The sequence below is a fragment of the Notamacropus eugenii genome, chromosome 7, assembly GCF_028372415.1.
Source record: "Notamacropus eugenii isolate mMacEug1 chromosome 7, mMacEug1.pri_v2, whole genome shotgun sequence".
Taxonomy (NCBI): Eukaryota; Metazoa; Chordata; class Mammalia; order Diprotodontia; family Macropodidae; genus Notamacropus; species Notamacropus eugenii.
The window spans coordinates 60,898,684-60,917,672 of NC_092878.1; the positions used below are offsets into that span (position 1 = coordinate 60,898,684).

An 18,989-nucleotide genomic window follows, 5' to 3' on the forward strand; every position below is an offset into this window, starting at 1 on the left:
TGCAGAATTTTCCTGTACTGAAGTCAGGGTTTGATTAGGTCCTTTCTATTTCTGAGATTTTACGATTTCATCGGTAAGCCATTCCCAAATGCCAATACAAAGTGGGTTATACAGATTACACTGGAAAGGGTCCAGCAGATTGCCATTTTCACTTGATTCTTGTTAGTTTCTATTTCAGGGGGTGACCATTTTTGTAAAATGTTTGACGCCCATGGCTTTTAAATTACAGTCCTTTCTAAGTATACTCCTACCTCCCCATCACTGCTACCCCCAGGGGCTGATTTTAAGTATCAGAACCTGGACTGAAAGTCAACATGGTCAAGCTCAGCCCTTTTTTTCTATCTTTTCTCCCCCAGACAACCAAAACCCTGCTGATCACCTACCTCCCCAAGGAAGTTACAGATCCTGCGATCATCATCAAACACTTTCAGTGAGTGGGAAGGAAGAGTTGGTGGTATAGTAGAAAGAGAACTGGTTCTTGAATCAGAAGACCTGGGTTCAGATCCTGCCTTTGACACTAACTGGGTGACGTTGGGCAAGTCACTATTCCCTCGTTGGGCCTTGCTTTCCTTATATGTAAAATGAAAGAGTTGGACTAGATACCCTCTGAGTTCGCCTCTAATTCTAGATTTGTGATCCTAAATATGACTAGCAGGGAAGCTGTAGTTCTGTTCTGGATATCCTCTGTCCTCCTCCTCTCATATCTGATGTGATCATTTCTTCTCAACCAGAAGTTGCCCAGGAGGAGCTTATAGGTCAGGAGGCAGGGAGACAGAGCAGCAGTCAGGCTGGCAAATTAAAACTGATACTTCTCCCTTTCTTCACGGCACTAACCAAGGGACCCAAGATTGTTCTCAAGATCTCTCCACACAGAACTTTTTGAAAAGGCATCCTCCCTCTCCTACTCTTCTATCCCTAGACAAATCAACCTGGCTGCCATAATTTAGGACCCTAGTTCACCAATGAACATTCTGGAATGGTCTTCCCACTGATATGATGGGCTATACTGCACAAGTGACATTGTTTTTCTTGGAATAGTAAAGCTACCACCCTGAATTAAAAGCACAATTTCATGCTCTAGGAGAGAAAAAAGCAAAGTGCTCTCCATAGAGGTCAAACCCATAACCTTGACTTCCTTTAGTGATATGTTCTTTCCAGCTGGATAAAGCCATAAAGGATTAGAAGAAGAAAGGAGATGACCCCCTCCTATGCTTAGAGTCCCAGACTAGCTCGATTCCAAGGCACAGAAGCTCAGTGCATGGCAGAGTTGAAAAAGCATTGGTTTTGTATTTAGAAGACCCAGTTTCAAATCCTGTTTCTGTAACTGACTAGCTGTATGACCTTGGGCAAGTCACATAACCCTCCTGGGCCTTAAGAGTTAGTTGGACTAGATGGCCTCTAAACTTCCTTCCAACTCTAAAACTATTATCTTCTGCTCTTGAAGTCCTATAAATTCAAGGGATGGCTGGGAGGAACTGCGTATTTATTCTCTAGGATCACTGGCCCAGATCCAAGGTCAGGGTGAGACAGCAAAAGCTCTGTTTACCCCTGGACACTCAGTTCTGTATATGTATCTGTGTCTGTCTTGCAGTGAGGCCTATCCCAGCTGCACAGTGACCAAAGTCCACTTCTGCTATGATCTGAGAAAATTGATAGAATTGGATAACCAAAGGTGGGTGAGTCTATATTTGGCAACCTCATTTCCATGGCTCTGGGGAGGCTAAGAAATTGGGCCCATTGGAATCTGAGAAAACCAAGCTGTTGCCACACCTAACCACTGACATCCTTTTTCTTCCTCCCTTCCCAAACAGACACCATGCAATGAAAGGCCGACTCTATTATACCTCAGTTGCTCAGAAAAGTGAAAAATCGATGATCCGAGTGCACCCCTGTGCCTGTATCTGCTTCTGTCAGTGCTGCAAATGCTTCAAGGAGGTAGCAGGGAGGGGACTGTACCCCACACGACCCAAGAGCTCAGGGCATCTGCTGAGCATGGGGGGAAGGCAGGTGTTATGTCCTGGCTTCTGGCTTCTATCTAGTGTTCCGAGTTGGCCTATCATTTTCACTGTGGTGACCACATAGGACCCCACCAGCTCTCTGCTTGCTGCCCCTTTCCTTTGAACTAAAATACCATTACATAGCCATCTCTGGTGTTCTGTCCCCAATAAGAATGGCAATCCCTTCTCTAATTTTCCCTAATTATAAAGGACAGAAATATTTAGAGGATCACAAAGTTAGAAGCAACTTGAGAAGCCACCTAACCTGCCAAGCTTCAGAGACCATGGATCTCTTTAAGAGACAAAAATATTCTATCCGGTTTGGAATTGGCATTAGATGACTTTTCCACCACTCAAATTTCCCATGAATTTGGGCCTCCCTGCCTAACCCAAATGTTTTCCAAGTTCCCCATCTTTCATCCCCAGTTTGGTTCCTTTTTATCCCCCTTTCTTTCTGTCCCTCAACCCCACAGGTTGATGCTGAGCAATACTTCAGTGAGCTAGAGGAGAGGTTGACTGATGAGTTCAATGCTGAACGGAGTCTAATCTCCCAGAAGCGTTTGGATGCAGCCTTTGTCACCTTTCAAGATGAGAAGATGACAGCTCTGTGAGTGCCCCAGAAAACTTGGAGTGCTACTTGGCCTCTCAGTCAAGCAGTCAGTCAGTCAGCCAGTCAACAAGTATATTAAGTGCCAGCCACCAAGCTAAGCCTTCCTTATTCAAAGAAAGACCAAAACAAAAACAAAAACAAAAACAAAAACCCACTGTCCCTGCCATAAAGGAGCTTATATCCCAACAGGAAAAGCAACACACAAATAACTTGTCTGGTGTTCCAAGTTGACCCATCATCTTCACTGTGGTAGCCCTGTAGAACCAATTGTCCATTCAAGATGTACATACAGAGTAGATTGAAAGTCGTCTCAGTGGGAAGGTATGAACAGTGGATTGGCAATGGGGGAGAGGTGGGGCTGGGAAAGGCATCCTGGGATTTCTAGGATTTGAGCTAAGTCTTGAAGGAAGCCAGGAAAGCTAAGAGGCAAAAAAGGGTGAAAGGCCATGTCAGGAATGGAAGAAAGCCAGGAAAGAGGTACAGAGTTGGGTGATGGAGTTGTGTTCCTGTGAAGGGAAGCAAGTAGACCAGTGTTGCTGGAGCATGCTCCCACTCTAGTCATTATCCATACTCCCAGCCCCTTCCCATGGGAAATGGATTGCAACTCCATAATGATTGGTCTCCAAGTTCTGGATCTTCTCCTACTTCCTTCCCCTCTTTTCAGTGCAGACACATGGGAAGGCAGTGTGATTACATACTCAGCCAACATTCAAATCACTTCTTCCCCATTCTCATTTACACTCTTAAGAATTATAGCCCACATGCACATAGTGCTTTAAGGTTTGCTGAGCACTTTCCATATGTTATCTCATCGATCCTCCCAATAAGCCTTTGTTGTATTATCAATCTCATTTTATGGATAAGGAAATCAAGGCTAAGAGGTTATCACTTAACATAGAATCACACAGCTAGTAAAAGCTGAGAAGTTGTTACAAGTAATTAGAAGTAAGATTTGAACCTAGGTATTTCTGATTCCAAAGGTAACACTATCTATTATGCCACCTAGCTGCCCCCTTATTCATTTCTTTGTTCCAAGAGCTGTGTGTCCAATATAGGTTTTGTCATTTGGGGGTCTGTCTCTAATTGTCACATTAAGCATTATGCCCATTTCCCCTTCTCATTTTGTAACTGGCAACAATTTTCCCAGTCAAGGAAGGCAAACAGATCTGTATTAGGTTCTCTTCATAGTCAGTTTTCTTTCAATAGAAGCAAATGTATAAAAAGCCCTTCAGCCACTGGACACTCCAACACACCCACTCCATTTCATGCACACGTGCATGCGCGCGCATGCACACACACACACACACACTACACACACTCACCACTGGGCATCTCATTTTCATATCTTTACTGTCTCTTTTCCCATTTAGCTTCTAATCACAGTGTTAGATTAGTGTAAGGAAGGGATCTTAGAGGTCACCTAATACAGCCTTCTTATTTTGTAATCATCATCTTCCCCTCCTTTATCCCCAATTAGAAGGAGGGTTCCACTTGGAGGCATAACTAACCTAATGCAAAACTCTGAAATTATACCAGGCAGGCAGACTGGGAATAGGGAGAGACACAAGGAACCCTGACTGATCAGTGTCCTTCTGTGATGTAGTAAAAGGAAACCTGATTTTTAATATAAGCCCCACCATCAGTGTACTTTATGGTCTTTCTCACCTTCCTTAGGCTCAATTTGCCCATTTGTCAAATAATAACCCTAGCCATACCTACCTCATAGAGCTGTTTAGAGGATCAGATGAGGTAATGAGTCTAAAAGTGCTTTAAAACAAAAGAAAAACCTACTCAAATGAGGAACGGATGAGATAATGAGTCCAAAAGTGCTTTAAAACTGAAGAAAAGCCTACTCAAATGGTGTAGTGACAGATGCTTTCAACTAGGAAGCAGGAGACTCAGTTTTCTGCCTCTGTCTCTAGCTTAGGCATAGACTATCATCTTTAAAATTACTTTCAGCTTTTAAAAAATTATATTCTCTCCTAACACAGGAACCTTAAAGATAATATTCCCTAGCTGTTACAGTTAAAGAAACTGAAGCTGGGAAAGGTCAAATGATTTACTCAAAATTGCAGAGCTAGAGAGGCAGGCAGAAAGCTGAGATTACAACCCAGGTCTCCTGGGTCCAAGTCCAAAGCTACTACTACACCATTTGAGTAGGATTTTCTTTTGGTACTTGACTCCCTTCATTTGTGATACCACCAGGAGAGTAAACAATAAATGACCACAGAAGTTGGAGAGTTGGAAGGAACCTTAGTACCTGAGAGGAATTCCCCACCCCCCCAAATCCATAAAATTCCCTATATGACTAGTAGTCATCCAGCTCCTACTTGAAGGTCTCCAGGGAGTGGACTCCTACCACTTCATAAGGCAGCCCCATTCCACTTTTGGACAGCTCCAATTGTTAGGAAGTTTTTCTGAAAGCCAACCTCAATTTACCTCTGTAACTTAGATCGATTCGTGGTTCTATCTTCTAAGGCCAAATAGGACAAGTCTATTCCCTCTTGAATATTAAAATTCCTTCAGATAGTTGAGGGTATGTATCATATTCCCCCTTACACACACACACACACACACACACACACACACACACACACACACACACACACACACCACTCTCACCCTCAGACTTCTTTTCTCCAAGTTAAACATTTCTAGTTAACTTCAACCAATCCTCATATGACATATGATCCTTCCAGAACCAACCATCTAGGAACCCTCCTCTGGAAATTCAGTCAATGAGCATTTATTTAGCACTATGTACCCTTGAGGCATTTAAATTCTAGTGAGAGAAGACCACTCATAAAAGGAAACAGAAAAGTTAAAAAAGAAAGAGAATAATAGAAACCAAATGCAGGGGGTAGGAGTGCAGCCTGGCAGAGAATGAGACATGGCGGGTCTGTGTACCCTCCTTAAGTAGAGGTTCTGGGAGGAGCTGGCCAATCAGAGAGAAAGGTTGCAGGAGCTGCAGGATCTTACAGTGTGTGAATTCCAGGACTGGAGCGAAGCATCTGGATGAAGAAAGAGTTGGGGAAGTAAAGGAAGTCCAGAGTACAGCCAGGAGAGCAATGAGGACAGTTTCTAGTTATCAGTGCCCTTATTAAACTATACTGTCCAGAACTGAACACAGTGCTTCAGAGGAGGGCTGACAAAGGCACAGTACAGAAAGACTATTACCTGGGGGTGGGGGAGATAGGCTACCACACCACATACCTGATTCGTTTGCATTTGTAGTTCACTAAGACGTTTTCCAGACATATTGCTTTCTAACCATACTTCCCCCTTTAACTTGTAAGGTTGATTTTTTTGAACCCCAAGTATAAGACAGCTAGGTAGCCCAGCAGATAGAGTGTGGGACTTGGAGTCAGGAAATCCTAAGTTTAAAGCCACCCTCAGACACTCTTAATCTCTCTGTGCCTCAGTTTCCTTATCTATACAATAAAGCTAATAAGAGCACCTACTTCCCAGGGTGGTTGTGAGAATTAAAATGAAGTGTTGGTAAAGTGCTTTTGCAAACCTTAAAGTACAGTGTAAATGCCAGTCATTATTGTTTAGTATTATTGACTTTATTATTGTTTTCTTGTTAAATTCAGCCTAGTATAATCATCAAGATTTTCTTAAATTCAGACTCGTCTTATGTGTTAGCTTTCCTTCTCAGTTTTGTGTCATCTGCAAAATTAATGAATATGCTAGCTCTGCCTTTGTCCAAATCATTGATTTGAAAAAGTTAAGTGGAGGTAGCTAGGTGGTACAAAGGATAGAGCACTGGCCCTAGAGTCAAGAGGATCTGAGTTCAAATTTGACCTCAGATTACTTACTGTGTGACCTTGGGCAAATAAAAAGAAACTTAATTAAAAAATTAGTAAATCTTTGGGACTGTCCCCTAGAGGACCTCCTGCCATGGTGGCATTAACCATTAATGACTACTATTTATTTAAATCCAGCCATCCAACCAATTTTGCATCCATCTGATTGTTTTATCATCTATTCTCCATCTGACTTTTCCTTGAGAATAGCATCAGATCCTTTATCAAAAAGCCTTTCTCAAAGGACCTAAAACATTTCCAAAGGATTCATGGTGCAAAATGCCATCGACATCCAGAGAAAGAACTATGGAGTCAGAATGCAGAATGAAGCAGACTATTTTCTTTTTTGTTGTTTCACTGTGTTTTGTTTTGTTTTATTCTTCTCATGGTTTCTCCCATTTGTAATAATTCTTCTATGCAACATGACTACTGTGCAAATGTATTTAATAGGAATGTACATGTAGAGCCCATATAAGACTGCATGCCATCTGGGGGAGAAAATTTTTTAAATTTGTGGAAGTGATATTGAAAACTGAAAACAAATAAATTAATAGTTTTTAAAAGCCTTGTTCAAATCTAGGTAAACTAGATCTATAGCATTTTCTTTATATACTAAGTTAGTATCTATGTCAAAAAAAAAAAAAAGAAGAGATTAGTCTGATATAACCTATTTTTGATGAAGCTTTGCTGGTTTTTTGTAGTTACTGCTTCCCTTTCTAGATGTTCATTAACCATCTCTTTAATAATATACTCTGGAATTTCCCCAAGAATAGAAATCAAACAACCTATAATTTATTTTCTTCCCTTTTTAAAAATTAAGACATTTTCCTTTCTCCAATCTTCCATTTTCCATGATCTTTTCTTTTACTCACAGTGGCTCAGCTGTCCCACTTGCTGGTTGTTTCAATACCAAAGGGTATTCATCTAGTGACTTAAGTTTGTCAAGGGCAGCTTGGTGCCATCTTGTTACTGTCTTCTTCCTTGAATTAGCCATTTTTGTTCTGTCATTTGCAACACAAAGATCTTTGTCAATGGCAAGGGGAAAAGCAGCAGAATAAAGAGTGAGCAACTAAACCTCCTCTTTTTTTGTAAGTTATCACTGTTCCATCCACCCCAGGCAAAGCTTCTAGTCCTTCTTTGTTCTCCCTTTTTTTCCCCAGTAAAAGGGTGATATCTTTTTGTCATCATTAGCTTCCCTCAACATCCTCTTTCCAAGTTTTATCACTTCTGATTCTATTTTTGACAAGACCATGCCAAGCATCGTCTATTTGGTCGTGTTTCTATCTTCTACTGAGTTCCCTGTGAATGCCACATTGATCTCTTCAACAACTCCCATTTTTCCCCCTTCTTTTAACTGTTTCCTTGTGTTCTGAGCATATTTCATTCTTGAACATCTCACTCTTCCTGGGCCAACTTTCCCTGTAAAATTTAATACATGGGATCCTCCCTACTGTTCCTCTGAACCTTTTGAAATCTGTTTTTCCAGAATCTAAAGTGTTAGACAAGTTAGACTGTACCCAGATTTCCTCTTCTTGATGTTAAACTCTAGAAGGGAATGGTCACTTTCCTCCATTTCCCCCCATTATTTCTAACCCAACAATCAGTTCCTCTCTGTTAGTCATAATTAGACCCCAGATTTCTCCCTTGTTGTTTCCTCCACCTTTTGAAGGATGGAGGTCATTAAGTCAAGCTGATGACTTATTGGCTGTTCTGCTTATGACTGAGAGAGGGGGGTAAAAGGAAGGAGAGATGCAGAGCTTTAGTAAATGTCTGAATAATTGAATCTTCCTTCACGTCCATAAACATTTGTTGACTGATTATTGGTCATGCTTCTGTGTCAGGCTTTTACTCAGTCTATGTCTTTTTTCTGTCCTGGTGGTCTGTAGTTTATCTCCAATGACAAAATCATTCTTATTTCTCCCTCTATTGTCTGTTACTCAGATGTTCTCCATAATGCTTCCTTCATCTGGTTCCTGAATTTCCTCACATAATTATACTTTTTTAATATATAAGGTTCCATTCACCCATATTTTATCTATTGTTTTTCTTTAATAAGGTATGCTTACCTCAGGCCACATCCTACAGATAGGTTTTATCCCACCAAGTCTCAGTTACACAATGAAATCAGTATTTTCGCAGGGTTTCTACTAGCTCCTTTTTTTTTTTTTAGATTTGTCTCCCATAAACTTCCAAATTCTTCATTGCAGTTATTTTTTGGGGCATCTAGCTTGGCAGATGTATATAGGTCTCCCTTCTCCAATCCTTTTTTATTTTGAAGCCCTTTTAATTACATTTGCAAGATACTCAATACATACATTCTGGCTAAACATTTTTAGAAGTACTTCATCTCTGGCCAGGAAAAGGGATCTTCCTCTATTTTAAGTTGTGGCCAGAAGTCCAAATCCCATTCTCTGACTCCACCCTCTTAACCAGCTGTTTACTTCCCAGATCAGTTTTTCTCTATTAGATTCCTTACCTTTAGTGGGTCATTATGAGGAAAACATAGCTGATGTCTTTAGTTTCTTCCTCAAAATGACTGTAATCTTTAGCAAAACTTGTCAGGTTCATTCTGGAAGTATCATCTATATCCATATGAATCATCAGAAGTGAAGAGTTGTCATCTATTTTGATAAATCTTTCAGATACATACCATGTGGGAATCAACAGACCTTTCTGTTATGGTTTGGTACAGAAAGAGATACCTCAGAACCTCCAAGTAAGGAACTATCAGCTACTATTACTCTTCTTCACCTGATAGCTTCTACCATTCCATGGATTTTTAGACAACAAGTAGCTATTATTGTTTTCACAGTGTATGGCTCCCTCCTCTTTTTAAAAAATTTAACATTTTATTTTTCCCCAAGTCCATGTAAAAACAATTTTCAACACTCCTTTAAAATTTTTGAGTTCCAGATTTTATCCCCCATTTCCTCCCTTCCTCAACTCGTTAAAAAGGCAGGCAATTTGATATATGTGCAGTCATGCAAAACATATTTCCATGTGAGTCATGTTGTGAAAGAAAACTCACACCAAAGGTGGGAAAACCAAGAAAAAGAAAGCAAAGGAAAAGTATGCTTCAGTCTGCACTGACTCCATCAGTTCTTTCTCTGGAGATAGACAGCATTTTTATCATACCACTTTCAGAACTGTCTTGGATCATTGTATTCCTGAAAATAGCCAAATTGTTCACAGTTCGTTGTACAATATTTCTGTTGCTGTGTACAGTGTTTTCCTGATTCTGCTCACTTCACACTGCGTCAGTGCATGTAAGTCTTTTCAGGTTTTTCTGAAGGCATCCTGCTCAGCATTTCTTATAGCACAATAGTATTCTATCACAATCATATATAACAACTTATTCAGCCATTCCGATTGATGGACATCCCCTCAGTTTCCAATTCTTTGCCACCACAAAAAGAGCTGCTATAAATATTTTTGTCCATATATGTCCTTTTCTTTTTGTTTTTATCTCTTTGGGAAACAGAGCTAATCGTGGTTATTGCTGGGTCAAAGAGGATGCATGGTTTTATAGCCCTTTGGACACAGCTCCAAATAGTTCTATAGAATGCTTGAATCAGTATATAACTTCACCAACAGGTCATTAGTGTCTCAATTTTCCCACATTCCTTCCAACATTTGTCATTTTCCTTTTTTGTCTTATTGGCCAATCTGATAAGTGTAAGTTGTTTTAATTTGCATTTCTCTAATCATTCAGAACATTTATTCATATTACTATAGATTTTATCCAAAAACTGCTGTTAATATCCTTTGACCATTTATCAATTGAATGGTCACTATTATTTTTATAAATTTGACTCACTTTTCTATGTATATGAGAAATAAAGTCTTTATCAGAGAAACCTGCTGTAACAATTTTTTCAGTTATGATTACTATGTATTTACCTCCATTCTATTTTCCCCCATTTATCTTACTTTCTCCTTTCACTCTGTCCATCCTCAAAGTGTTTTGCTTCTGAATTTTACTTCCCCCAATCCGCCCTCCAACCTATCAAGCCTCCACCTTCTCTTATCTCTTTTCCCTCATATTTTCCTGTAGAGTAAGACAGATTTCTATATCCAATTGAGGGTGTATGTTATTCCCTCTGATTCAAGCACTCCTCCTCTCCACTTCCTCCATCTTCCTCTTTACTGTAAAAGCTCTTTCATGCCTCTTTTATGTGAGATCATTTGCCTCATTCTACCTCTCCCTTTCCCTTCTCCCAATGCATTTCTTTTTCTCACCCTTTTATTTTATTTTTAGATAATCATCCCAGTGTATTCAACTCACACCCATGTCCTCTGTCTATGTATGCTCCTTCTAACTGCCCTAATAATGAAAAAGTTTTTAGAAGTTATCCATTTTCTCATGTAGAAATGTAAACAGCTTAACCTTATCAATTTCTATTTCCTGTTTATGATTTCTATTTCCTGTTTACCTTTTTATGCTTCTCTTAAGTCTTGTATTTGAAATTTTCTATTCAGCTCTGATCTTTTCATCAGGAATACTTGAAAGTCTTCTATTTCATTCTATTTCTTCTTCTGAAGGATTCTACTCAGTTTTGCTGGGTAGGTAATTCTTGGTTATAATCCTATCTCCTTTGCCCTCGGTAATATCACATTCCAAATCCTCCAATCCTTTGACACAGAAACTGCTAAATCTTGTGTGATCCTGACTGTAGATATTTGAATTGTTCCTGGCTGCTTGCAATATTTTCTACTTTACCTGGGACCTCTGGAATTTGACTACAATATCCCTGTGAGTTTTCATTTTAGGATTTCCTTCAGGAGGCGACTGGTGGATTCTTTCAATATCTATTTTACCCTCTAGTTCTGGGACATCAAGGCAGTTTTCCTTGATAATTTCTTGAAAGAAGATGTCTAGGTTCTGTTTTGGTCATGGCTTTCATGTAGTCTAGTAAAATTCTTAAAATTATCTCTCCTTAATCTTTTTTTCTAGATTAGTTGCTTTTCCATTGAGATGTTTCACATTGTCTTCATTCTTTTGGTTTTGTTTTATTATTTTTTGATGTCTCATAAATTTGTTAGATTCCACTGGCCCAATTCTGATTTTTAAACAATTATTTTCTTCTGTGAGCTTTTGTACTTCCTTTTCCATTTGGTCAATTCTACTTTTAAAAGAGTTCTTTTCTTCAGTGAATTTTTGTACCTCTCTTTCCATTTGACCAATTCTTCTTTGCAAGGCATTTTTATCTTCATTGGATTTTTGTGACTTTTTAACCATTTGGCCTATTCTGTCTTCTGAGGTGTTGTTTTCTTTAGTTCATGTTGTGCCTTCTTTAAAGAGCTGTTGGCTTTTTTGCATGATTTTCTTGCATCACTCTCATTTCTCTTCCCATGTTTTCCTATACCTCTTTTACTTGATTTTTTGTTGTTATTGTGAGGCAATTAGGGCTAAGTGACTTGCTCAGCATCACACAGCTACTAAGTGTCAAATATCTGAGGCTGTTTGAACTCAGGTCCTCCTGACTACAGGGCCAGTGTTGTATTCATTGTGCTACCAAGCTGCCTCTTACTTAATTTTTTAAAATCCTTTTTAAGCACTTCAATGACCCGAGACCAATTCCTATTTTTTCTTTGAGGCTTTGGATGTAGCAGTTTTAGTTTTAACGTTGCTGTCTTCTTCTGACTTTGTATTTTGATGTTCCCTATCATCACAGTAATTTTTTATAGTCAGGACCTTTTTCTGTTGTTTGCTCATTTTCCAGCCTATTTCTTGACTTTTAAGTCTATGCTAAAGTGGGGCTCTACTGGGGTGGAGAGAGCACTGTTTCAAGTTTCAGCATTTTTTGTGCAGCTGTTTTCAGAGATAGTTCTGTGGAACTGTTAAGTGTTTGGCTCTTTGAGGTGGTGTGGTCTAGGGAGAGGTTTATTTACTCCTTTCCTGGCCCTTACTCTGGTCTATGAGTGATCACAAGCACTCTTTTCTGCCCTGCAACCGTGAACAATGTTCCTGCTCCCCTGTAGCCATAAACTTTAGTATGCTGGTGCTCCTCCTCACCCAGAGATTGAGAAAAGGAACTATTGCCCCCATCCAAATATGGGCAGTGCAACAGAGTTCTGCCTCCCAGTGTCAGCAAAAGGACTCCTTCTGACCAGTTGTCCAATCCCCTTACTCTCTGTGGGCTGAGAGGTCCAGAAGATACCACTGCTGCCACTGATTCAGTCACCCCAAGGTCTACTGCTAGTTTGTTGGGGTCTGGTCTGTGACGGAGGAGCCTGCACTGGATTGTACTTATCTCTCATCCCAGTGCAAGAGACCTTTTCTGCTAACCTTCTAAGTTGTCATGGACTGGAAAATTGTTTTGCCCTGTCCTTTTGTGGGTTCTGCTACTCCAGAATTTGTTTTGAGGTGTTATTTAAAGTTGTCTGGAGGGGAAATGTGGGAAAGCCCAGGCAAGTCCCTGCCTTTGCTCTGCCATCTCTACCCACATCCTCCCTTTTCTTTAAGAAGAGCTTCACAGCAAGGTATTCGAAGGGGAGCTGGGGAAACTCACTGGATTTGGATTCAAATTCCAGCCTGAGCTCTGTCACTAATTAGGTATGGCGCCTTTTATAAATTACTTTCCCTCTCTAGTAGATCTCTGTTTCTTCAAAATTGGAGGAGGAAGAGAATAAAGATGTTATTTCATTAACTTCTGGCCCCAAGTCAACAAGATTAAAGTATCATTAGATACATATTAGACCATCATTAGATGTAACAACTTGCAGTTCACCTTCAAAGAAATCTTACAGAATTGACTTTGTTTAGACTTAGGCCTAAAACTAGGTATTGTCACAATCTCCTGTAGGATCTAAAATTATGAATCATGGATCTATCTGAAAATAAGAAGTTTCTTGACTGGTTGGGGGGAGGAGGTAGAAATAAGAGTCTCAAATCTCTTTTTGAGCTCAAACTGTATAGATGAATTTTTCCTTTTTCATGTAACTTTCTTCCCCTCTCTAACCTACTGTCAAAGTATCATCTCCCCTCCCCTACCTCATATCCTTTCCCCCATTGAAGCCTCACTCTTGTTTGCTTTAGGGACATTTCATTCTCCCTGACAACCTGGGGTGAGAAGAGGCATTCTTTCCTTTTTTAATATTTTGTTTTTTCCAATTATATGTAAAAAAAAAAAACAAACAATTTTAACCTTCATTTTTTACAGTTTTGAGTTCCAGATTCTCTCCCACCCTTCTTCTTCTCCCCCACCCCCACCAAATCATTGAAAAGGAAAGAATTTGATAGTGCATACATGTGCAGACATGCAAAACATATACCAATCATGTTGTGAAAGAAAACATGGACAAAAAACCCCAAAGAAAAAAAAATTTTGTACAAAACAGAATGCTTTGACCTGCATTTAGATTCTATCAGTGTTTCTTTGGAGCTAGATATCATTTTTTCATCATAAGTCCTTCAGAATTGTCTCAAATCTTTGTATTGTTGAGAACAGCTGTCATTCACAGCTGATCATCATACAGGGTTGCTGCTATGTATACAGTGTTTTCTTTGTTCTGCTTACTTCACTTCGCAGTAGTTCATGTTAAATCTTTCCAGGTTTTTTCTGAAAGCATCCAGGTCATCATTTCTTGTAGCACAATAGCATTCCATTCACAATTATATACAACTTGTCCAGCCATTCCCCAGTTGATGGACATCCCCTCAATTTTCAATTCTTTGCCACCACAAAAAGAGATGCTATAAATATTTCTGTATATGTAGGTCTTTATTTTCTTTTTTAAAAGATTTTTTAAAAGATCTCTTTGGGATACAGACCTAGTGGTGATTATTGCTGGGTCAAAGGGTATGCACAGTTTTATAGCTCTTTGGGCATAGTTCCAAATTGCTCTACAGAGTGGTGGCTCAACAACTCCACAAACAGTTCATTAGTGTCCTAAATTTCCCATATCCCATCCAACATCTATTACTTTCCTTTTTTATCATATTAGCCAATCTGATGGGTCTGAGATGGTATCTCAGAGTTGTTTTGATTTGAATTTCTCTCACCAAGAGTGATTTAAAGCATATGCCTATAGATAGCTTTGATTTCTTTGTCTGAAAATTTCCTGTTTATGTCCTTTGACCATTTATCAACTGAAGAATGACTTGTATTCTTATAAATTTGACCCAGTTTTCTATATATTAAAAACTCACTATTTGATAAAAACTGGAAAGCAGTTTGGCAGAAACTAGGTATAGACCAACACCTCCTGTCATATAACAAGATAAAGTCAAAATTAATACATGATTTAGACATAAAAGATGATACCATAAATAGGAAAACTGGAAGGCTAATAATTAACTGTTGGTGGAGTTGTGAACTGATCTAACCATTTTGGAGAGCAATCTAGAACTATACCCAAAGGACTATAAAACTATACATATGCTTTGAGCCAGCAATATCACTGCTAGGCCTATATCCCAAAGAAATAAAGGGGGGAATAGGAAGAATCTATGTGTACAAAATATTTATAGCAACTCTTTTAGTGGTGGCAAAGAATTGGAAATTGAGGGGATGCTCATCAACTGGAGAATAGCTGAACAAGTTGTGGTATATGATTGTAATGGAATATTATTGTGCTATAACAAATGAGAAGCAGGATAATTTCAGAAAAATTTCAGAAAACCTGGAAAGACTTACATGAACTGATACAAAATAAAGTGAGTAGAATGAAGAGAACGCTGCACACAGTAACAGCAATAATGTACCATGAAGAATTGTGAATGACGTAGCTATTCTCAACAAAACTATGTTCCAAGACAATCCCAAAGGACTCATGATGAAAAATGTTATCTGCCTCCAAAGAAAGAACTGATGTTATCTGAATACAGACTGAACGTACCATTTTTCACTTTATTTTCTTTATTTTTTTGTTCATCTTCTTGCCCAAAATCACTAATATGGAAATGCTTTACATGATTGTGCATGTATAACCTACATCAGATTGCTTTCTGTTTCAAGGAGGAGGAAAGGGAGAGCAGCAGGGATAGAATTTGGAATTCAAAACTTACAAAAAATCAAATGTTAAAAAATTGTTTTTTGAATTGGGGAAAAATAAAATATTATTTAAAAAACACAAATAGTTCTTGTCCCAAAATTTTGGATCTTTGTGTTTATCAAACATGAGATTGCTATGGTTATTTCCTACTGTGTGTTATGTACCTTCTTGGTTCCAGTGATCCACCACTCTATTTCTTAGCCAATATCAGATTGTTTTGAAGATTACCACTTCCTAATACAGTTTGAGATCTGATATGGCTAGACCACCTTCCTTCACATTTTTTTTCATTGATTCACTTGATATTCTTGACTTTTTGATCTTCCAGATGAATTTTGTTATTTTTTTCTAACCTTTATAAAATAATTTTTGGTTGTTTGATTGTTATGGCATTGAATGAGTATATTAATTTATGTAGAATTGTTATTTTTTATTACTTTGGCTCAGTTTATCCATGAGCAATTAATATTTTTCCAATTGTTTAGATCTGGCATTATATGTGTGAAAAGTGTTTTGTAATTGTGTTGATACTGGGTTTGTCTTGGCAGGTAGACTCCCAAGTATTCTATATTGTCTGCAGTTATTTTACCTGGGAGTTCTCTATCTCTTGCTGCTGGACTCTGTTGGTACTACATAGAAAGGGGACAATTTGTGTGGGTTAAGAGACATTCTTTGAGTCCCTTTGCCATCTTCTCCTGGAGGAAGACCAACCTACACAGATATCACAAACAACCTCGGTCCTGGTAAAAATGCAAATATTCAGTTGATGAAAATTAGTATACTCCTTATTCCTCATGTTTGTTGGGATTTCCAGCCTTTTTCTAAAACTACTTCAGCCCAAAATACTTTATTAAAATTTTATGCCAATTGAAAAAGACTGCGTTGGGTGATGGCTTCAGATGTCTTTTCAATAGGTAAATCAGTTTAGTTATTAGTTGGAATAGATAATCTTCAAGGCCTCATACAGAGAAAGGAATTTGGTTCCCCTGCCTCTCTCTGACCTTTGCCCCTTTTTTTCTCTCTCTTTTCCCCAGGATCCTAAAAGATTTCCAGTGGGTTAATTGTGGCAAAACTCCACAACAGTCCTCAGTGACATCAGTGGTTCAGTCTCACAAATGGAGAATCTTCTATGCCCCTCATCCTAAGGATATTCTTTGGTGAGTCTTCTTCCTCTTCCTCATTAGAGTTCCTCTGAGGCTAGAGGAAGCCAATGATTCCACTATAATGCAGAGAACACTGGATTGGGATACAAGTTGACCGGGTTTCAATACTATTTGTGTGGCCTTGGGCAAGTCCCCTGATGCCTCCATCTCCTGGTATGCACTTGAATATAATAATAGCATTTATATACCACTCTAAGGTTGGCAAAGCACTGCATATATGTTACCTCATTTGATTCTCACAGTAATCTTGTGAGGTGGGTATGATTTTATTTTACAGATGAGCCAACTGAAGCTGAGCAATTAAAATGACTTGCCCAGAGCCACATAGTAAGTGTTTGAGGCAAGGGTAACACTTAGATCTTCCTGATACCAAAGTCTCAAACTCTATTTAACATCCCGTTTAGCTGCCTGTTTCCATTCCAGATCCTTTGATCTTATGACCCCGTCCTCTAAGATCCTATACCTGCCTTCTGCCCAGCTTCATCATTCCAGAAAGAACAACTACATGGACCAAAGCTATCCCCTGACATGAATGGTCTCTGTTTTTGTTAAAATCTGTTAAAGACATCCACATGCCCTTTAAGTATAGCCCATAGCAGAGCTGTGCCTATTCCTGGTTGAACTTGTGGCAGAACTATATGGATTCATGGTCAAAGAGCACATGGAACTTCTAGGGACATAAAAGAGTCACCCTGCCTTGTTTAGAAATAAAGGAAAGTGGGGCCACTAGGTGGCTCACTGTCATGGGCCCTGGACTCAGGAGGACCTGGGTTCAAATCTGGCCTCAGACGCTTGACACTTACTAGCTGTGTGACCTTGGGCAAGTCACTTAACCCCAATTGCCTTGCCTTCCCTCCTCCAAAAACCAAAAACAAAACAAAAAAGAAATAAAGGAAGGCTACCATGGGTTCAGTCTGTTCCTTGTGGACCTCTCTTGTTTCACAGTTCTTTTTCCATCTCTTAGGGAGCACCTTTCTATCCGTGGATTTTACTGGTGGGGACGTTTCTTAATTCTCAACTCGTTCCTCTTCATCCTGATCTTTTTCCTCACCACACCAAGCATTGTTATCAACACCATGGACATGTTCAATGTCACTCGGCCCATCGAGAAACTCCAGGTGCTCCTTCAGCTTGAGGGGGAGGAGTGGGCAGGAAGTGCGGATGGAACTGGCAGGAAGGCATGCCAGGGAAAGAGGAGTGCATTTCCATTCTTGGGTTGGGATAATCCCATGGAGGAAAATGTACTCAGGAGAAGACCACAAAGGGTGACTCCTCACTCACCTCATAGCCTATGGAGGTATAACCTCGATAGACAGAAGGGTTGATAGTTTTCTTCATCTAAAGCTGGGGTTCTTAATCTTTTCATGTTGTGGATCACTTTGGCAATCAGGTAAAGGGACCATATCCTTAAGATTCCTCAGAATAGTGTTTGTTAAATTCACAAAACTAAATTCTTAAGATTAATAAAGAAGCCAAATGGATTGAAATGCAGTTATCAAAATATTTTTAAAAACAAGTTTTTGGATCCCAAGTTAAGAACCCTGCTTTAAGAAGAATTCAGGATATCTTCAGTCTTGAAGGTTGAAGTTGAGAAAATAAAAAAGGGAGTAAGGACTAGAGATTTATTGCAAGGTCAGTGTAGGCAGGATAGCCTTCGGTCAGGAGTCAACCTTTGGGTATGGTTTAAACCCTGAACTAGCTAGGATGTCATGAATAGAAGGTGAGGCAAGGGTGGGTTAGATAAATTGGGAAACTAGGTATCGCATTGGAGGTGATGAGGACTAATGATTAACAGTACTGCCTCAGTTTAAAAAAAAAGATCCTTGGGCACATCTGTGCTAGAAATCAGGCCCTGAGAGATCTTATAACTGGCCTCAAGCTATTGACCACTAGCTAGAATTCTCAAGTCAAGTTTGGGTAGAAATTAAGGGAGTAGTCTGACAGTTTCCCTAAGCCCCCAAGATACTTAGCCCTCATCATTTGTTCTCCTTTCCCTGGAAATGGCCCCACACTTCCTCTTCCCAGAGAACAAGGACATTTAAAAATACTTGTAATTCAATAAGTTAGGGACTCTGAAGAATCCTTAATCCCATTTACAAGTTCCTAAACCCAAGGTTAACTCCCATCTACCTCTCCTCCATCCTCCCAGCATTATGTACCTTCAGATAGATACACACAGTTACACTTACACACACACACACACACACACACACACACACACACACACACTAACCTTTATGTTTGTAGAGAGCACACTCTCTGCATGGCACTAGGACTGGGAAGAGAAAGTTAGCTTGTACCATGCCACTTCCCTGGGTAGGAAGTAACAATTCCAGAAGCCAGCTGCACTTTCTGGGAAAGAGGATGGTCATCTCTGTAGGGTTGGCCACCCCATACAGTGATATCACAATGCTAG

At 39.4% G+C, this 18,989-nt stretch overlaps 1 protein-coding gene and 1 long non-coding RNA gene across 10 annotated transcripts in view; one reads left to right on the forward strand and one right to left on the reverse strand.

The window, feature by feature from the left end:
* Positions 1-18,989, forward strand: part of TMEM63C (transmembrane protein 63C) — a 134,186-nt gene that overhangs the window by 91,741 nt on the left and 23,456 nt on the right. For all 9 annotated transcript variants that reach the window (XR_011970712.1, XR_011970713.1, XM_072624978.1 and 6 more), the window contains 6 exons: positions 357-430; positions 1,592-1,672; positions 1,812-1,935; positions 2,471-2,604; positions 16,445-16,567; positions 17,538-17,691. Coding sequence is in view for 7 of the 9 variants with exons in the window: in XM_072624978.1 (XP_072481079.1) it covers positions 357-430; positions 1,592-1,672; positions 1,812-1,935; positions 2,471-2,604; positions 16,445-16,567; positions 17,538-17,691 (690 nt within the window). In the remaining 2 variants the exon portion in view is untranslated. The remainder of the gene's footprint in view (positions 1-356; positions 431-1,591; positions 1,673-1,811; positions 1,936-2,470; positions 2,605-16,444; positions 16,568-17,537; positions 17,692-18,989) is intronic.
* LOC140514531 (uncharacterized) lies at positions 7,104-18,930 on the reverse strand. Its single transcript, XR_011970714.1, has 3 exons — positions 18,807-18,930; positions 8,890-9,086; positions 7,104-7,414 (listed from the first exon to the last, which is right to left on the reverse strand). It is a non-coding gene; the product is annotated as an uncharacterized lncRNA (long non-coding RNA).